Below are 6,012 nucleotides of genomic sequence, written 5' to 3'. Positions count from 1 at the left end.
TGTGGTCATACCCTTATTTTGAAGATAAAAGTTTTATACTACCAGATTCTCCTTGGAGCCATGAGTTGGGAATAAGGAAAGGTATGTTATAGGCTTGCATTGCACCTTGGCTGCCTATAAAACTGCCGCAAAAACAACACATTTATAACATTCTGAATGTGAGCCAGATGTGAGCCAAAGAAGTGTTGTGTGCCATTTTCTCAATGTATTTCTCAGCCTTCAACTCTGTTGAGATATTAATACCAACCTGAGTCAAACTTCAAGTATATGATAGAATCATTTTTCCTCTGCAAAACCCAAGAGGATATACAGCTCAAGTTGGATGCATGTTTGTTTCTCTTCAAACTTTAATCTGAAAATGTGCTCCTTTGACAGCCACAAAAAAACGTTGGTACGTGTGCAGAGATTCAGAAATGCTTAAATAATGCAGTATCCTTACTTGAACAAAGAGAATTACACACTCTGTCATTAGCTGCACATTTTAATGTTTATGCACAATGATAATTTACATATATAGAAAGTAATATAATAAGTTTTGGATGATTATATGCAAATATTCTATACATGCAATAAAGTAAAATATTGGCATAAAAGCATAAATATTGGCAAAATACTGTGATACATTGAAAACAAGGGTAAATGACTCATTTATCATATTTATAATATATTACAATACATTCAGAATCAAAAAGTTAAAAAGCATAATTACTTTTGTTTTCTTTGTGTGGCATCCTTTCAAACCAAAAACATATTTAACAGATATTTCCAAAAATGGAAACATATATATATATATATAAAAAATACATTACCCTGTGTATGTATATATGTGTGTGTGTGTGTGTATATAAACACATATGTGTTTAAATGGCTATGTGTTATTAATTACTAAATTTATTTTAACAATTAGTAACACATGGTTATTTAAACCATGGCAGTGTTGGCTATCAGCATCAAATAAATCAACTGTTTTCAAACAAATTAACAACCACATTCCTTATTCATGTGTCATTTAGCAACAGTCACACAAAAATCCTCAAATATTTGGTCCAAGCTGGATGCCATGACAACCATGACATCATCCAGAAGTCCACAATCAATTTGACAGCACTTGTACAGGAGGGCAGAAATTGCATAATCATCCTTACAACACGACCCTTCCTTTGCATGGAAATCAACCACGTCAACTTTGCTTTTGTGCTGAAAAAATGAGTTATCGTCTTCCACTTATCATGCCTCAGTCTGCATGTATTTTTCTTAATGGCTCAGAACCAAAGGCAATCTCACATGCTCGCACTTTGAATTGCACTACAAAAAAGTGGTGCTGAAAGCAAGGATTGTCTGTTTACAAAGTGGGAATGTATTGCAACACAAACCCTCTAAATGTTTAAAACAAAGACGCACTAAGCTTGTGCGTTGGTGTCGTGCAGGACGTACCCCTCGGTGTCTCTCTCACAGTGTGTCGGTGAGCTCTTGTGGGGACAGAGGAGGGTGTGGAAATGCCTCCGAAAAGTTTCCGACAGACACGCGTACAGTATTGGATTGGCGCAGCTCCACGAATACGACAGCAGCACCACAAACTCAAAGCCACGAGCGAAATACAGCGCCAAATCCGTACGGTGCAGAGAGCAAAAGTTGAAGACGTAAAACGGCAGCCAGCAGATGCCAAACACCAACACAACCGCCACCACCATCTTGGTTACCTGTTTCTCCAGCCGGTGACTCTCCAGTGAAGAAGTGGTGTTTCTCAGAGTCACCAACAGCGCTGTGTAAAACACAATCATTACGGTGAAGGGCAAGGCAAAGCCCAATACAAATGTGTAGCTGAGAAAGGTCAACCACCAAGTGTCAGATGCAACATGGGGGTCAACAGTGCACAAACCGTAGTTGGCGGAAAAGTGAATAGCCATGGGAAGCACGGGAAATAGAGAGATAAACCACATTAATGCAGCGATGATCTTCGCCCGTCGTGGCGTCCGCCAACGTGCGAAGCGCAACGGGTCTACTAGCGCCATGTAGCGGTCAATGCTCATCACCGTCAGGCAGAACACGCTTGTGAATTGATTAATGCCATCCAGAACCATAACCAGCTTACAAACAGCATCTCCGAAGATCCACTGGTCCTGGAAGTTTTGGATAGCAATAAACGGGAGTCCTACCATGAAAAGTCCATCAGCCAAAGCCAAGTTGAAAATGTAGACGGTGGTCGCCGAAGACATTTTGTCCAGCTTCAGAATGGTGATGATGACCAGCGAGTTCCCGGCCAATCCCACAATGCACACTGCCAGGTACATTACGGCCATGGTGATGCTGAAAGCATCAAAGTCCTCCTGGATGTAAACATTGTTTATCGCAGCACCATCCAGGTCTAAAACCGACACGTTGTCATAAAACATTCCTAAAGGTACCGCAGTTTCCATTTCTGGTCAAAAAACGGTTTGTAGTCCTTGCTGGAGAAGTTCAAACGTATTACTACAACCAGCTAATTTGTTCTTGATCTCCACAAGTCTGCATCCAAGTTTATTTTCCCATCTTAATAACTGGTCTTCGAAGAAATTTCAGAGGTAAAAACATATTTCACCCCAAAGAACTGGTCTCCAAACTCTAATGGGTGTTAGACCCTCCTAGGGAGATCTTATATATCCCAAAGTTTGTGTGTGTGTGCAAGTCATCCGTCGACTCCGATAAGCTGCGCCGTCTCGTTCCAATCCGTTGTTATGAGGTTTCCAGGGTGCCATCTGTTACAATACTTTTGTTTTCATAACTAAACACTCTTGTCAGAAGGTCCATCCAGCCTCTTTCTTTCACACTCCCTTGTTCACTCCCTCTCATTTTCCTCCTTCACTCCACCCCTCTGTTTCCTCCCTTTCCTCGCAGTTCAGTGGGGGGTCAATCTGAGCTGATCATCCCCCAACTTCCCCTCTGGGCCACCCACTTTACAAATACGTCCCCAATGGGTGAGTGATGAATCTGGCCTGTCTCCCTCTGCTTGTTTGAGTATGCTGCGTTCCCCCCTTCAGTGTTTATGTTTCTTGCTGATTGTCTTTGTTTGTTGGTCAGTGAATCATTTATCACACGCACAAGGCCTCAGTGGGTGGAAGCGGTTGCAGATAAAAGGGCAAGAGTAATGAGTGATCACCTTAGTCCTGTTCCTCCTCTGACACGCATAGTTGGAATGCCGCAATTCTCGCAGTGAACTTCCCAAGAGATGCAGGAAAACAGTAACTGAGGGAGGTAATGATTATATATACTCACCTCACTGACAAGCACTGTTTTAGTAGACATATGTCATAATGCAATATGCGAATGGTTTTGGAGGTCACTCTACTCCCAATTCCATGAAATCCTTCCTAGAATTTGGAACTTTCCATTGGCATGTTACTGTTAACCTTGAAATGCCTCTGCAGGCTGAGCTTATATGTTGAGGTTTAAGGGGCCTCAAGTGACTTTGGGTTGCTGAAGACAGGTATCCAGTCCTCTCCAATAAATCTACATGGCCAGCGTTTGGTTTCACTGTTCTGGGCTTGAGTTTTCTTGCATCTCTTAACTAGGAACATACCGGTTTTACAAACACTAATTTCTAAGAACTGTAACTGTGTGTGGAAAGAGGAACAAGGACATGATTGAAAATGTTTCTGAAACCTTTTCATTCAAAAAACTTGAATCTGTGCATCATATCTGTATTCCTTTGTCCTTTATTCCTTTGTCTTTTAAAAACGCTGGGTTAAAAACAGCCCAAGTTAGGGTTGAAAATGGACAAACCCAGCGATTGAGTTGTTTTAACCCAGCGATTTGGTTAAATGTTTGCCCAACGTGCTGGGTAGTTTTATTTAACTCAATTATTGCTCTATTAATTATGCTTAAAATGAACCCAAAGTATGTTGGAAATTAACATTTATTAATATGTTTAATAACTGAACATTTATCAATAAGTTCAATGAATAATAATTAAACAATAAACATTTATTAAATTGCTTATTAATAAAAATGTTCACTTTTTGATTATTATTGTTGCCTCTAGTAATTATGTGTCTGATTTTTAATTTCCAACCTATTTAAGCCAGACATATAGTCATTTTTAAACAATAGTTAAATAAAACTGCCCAGCATGTTGGACAAACATTTAACCCAACCGCTGGGTATGTCCATTTTCAACCCAACTTGGGTTGTTTTGAACCCAGCATTTTTTAAGAGTGTAGTAAAAAAGAGGTATTTATGAAAAATGAGTGAAAATTAGGTATTTTTGTTTGTTTGTGCCTGATGTCTCAAATTTTGGTACATGGTAGACACATTTGTCTACTGCAAAGAAAACTCACTTAGATATGTACTGCATAATCACAGATTATATGAGTTAATGTCAAATACAAAGAGTTCTGCTGTTACAATCTACTCTACTACTGTGGTTAGTTGTAATGCTAGCTGGGGATAGATGTAACACTGCTGAAATAACATCCATACTATTCAGTTTTTGCATAAACATCATTGAAGAAAAAAAAGTTTTGAACAACATGAACAATTTAAACAGACAAAAAAATGTTTTTTTTTTTTTTTTTTTTTAGAACTTTAAAGGGGTCCTTGATTATGATTTCACTTTTTTTAACTTTAGTTAGTGTGTAATGTTGCTGTTTGAGCATAAACAACATCTGCAAAGTTACGACACTCAAAGGAAAGGGAAATATTGCTTTTTAAGGACTACAACAAACGGCTGGTAGGGACTACAACAAGCTTCTTCCCGGGTTAGTGACATCACTAACCCTAAAATTTACATAAACCCCGCCCCCTAGAACACACAACAAAGGGGGCGAGGCCATGTTGGGCTGCTTTAGAGAAGAGGAAGAGTTGTTGTAGTAGAGTGTTGTTGTCATGCCGTCATGGACTGCTTCACAAACGAGGGTCAATTCAACACAAAAGATTAACATGACGGCACATGCTAGTGGATGAGTTGAATCAACTCCGCAGCAACTACATAAATTTATCCATTAACCATTCAGAAACGTCCTAAAAGTTGTAACTTCTTCCTGAGTCTCTCCATCAGTGTCGACTCCGGTTTGAACAATGTAAGGCTGAACACCGTTACTGACAATCCTCATTTTGGCTGCGTGAGATTCTCCAGCTTTGTTGTTGTTGAGCAACCGAAGCGTGAGCTGTTAAAGCTCCGCCCTCTTCTGGAAAGGGTGCCAGGAGCAGCAGCTCATTTGCATTTAAAGGGACACACACAAAAATGGCGTGCTTTTGCTCACACCCAAATAGGGGCAAATTTGACAAGCTATAATAAATGATCTGTGGGGTATTTTGAGCTGAAACTTCACAGACACATTCTGGGGACACTAGAGACTTATATTACATCTTGTAAAAGGGCCATTATAGGTCCCCTTTAAATGAAGTGCAAAACAGTTGCCGCATGTTTGTGTGAGTGTGCGTGTAAGTGTACTGTATTCCTGTCACATAAGGTGATCCACCTATTTTTATGTGAATTTTGAGATGTTGCATAAAAAACGCTGGATGGAAACATAAATATGCGCATAAATTTTAATAATGTGCACAAAAAACTTCTGTGGCGGATCATTTTTTATCTGATAAGAAAACTACAATGGAAATACATTTACTGAATTAATCCCTCGATACGCAAAAAAAAAAAAAAAAAAAAAAAAAAAAAATTGATTGTACAATTCAATGATTGCTAAGCAAAAAATAATCTTGATAAAAATTTTTACTTTCTTACCTGAAAAGTTTTTGGTCATAAAATACGATAATTATGACATTACCACAGCTCTTTTCTGACCTGTCAAACTTAGTGTTACATTACACTCCCCCATCATATAACTTGATAGATTGTTTTAACAGTTATCAAATTAAAGCACAGTTTCGATATAATTGTTTGATTCATGCATAATGACAGGTGTTGCTCTCACTCCGAACTTAATGAGTCTCTTATGCTTGTAGATGATTTACTGCATTATAACTTAAGTAATGCAGAGAATGTACAATAATTATAAACTCAATATTGTTGAGCTT

General features: G+C 38.8%; 1 protein-coding gene across 1 annotated transcript; it reads right to left on the bottom strand.

Moving 5' to 3' along the window:
• Positions 1-463: 463 nt before the first annotated feature.
• On the bottom strand, positions 464-3,172 carry LOC127523500 (somatostatin receptor type 2). The gene has a single exon (XM_051914255.1). It carries the CDS (start codon positions 2,415-2,417, stop codon positions 1,401-1,403), a length of 1,017 nt encoding a protein of 338 aa, XP_051770215.1. The 5' UTR covers positions 2,418-3,172; the 3' UTR covers positions 464-1,400.
• Positions 3,173-6,012: the final 2,840 nt, after the last annotated feature.

Source organism: Ctenopharyngodon idella, chromosome 12, assembly GCF_019924925.1.
Source record: "Ctenopharyngodon idella isolate HZGC_01 chromosome 12, HZGC01, whole genome shotgun sequence".
NCBI lineage: Eukaryota > Metazoa > Chordata > Actinopteri > Cypriniformes > Xenocyprididae > Ctenopharyngodon > Ctenopharyngodon idella.
This window is presented reverse-complemented; position numbering and strand designations above follow the sequence as displayed.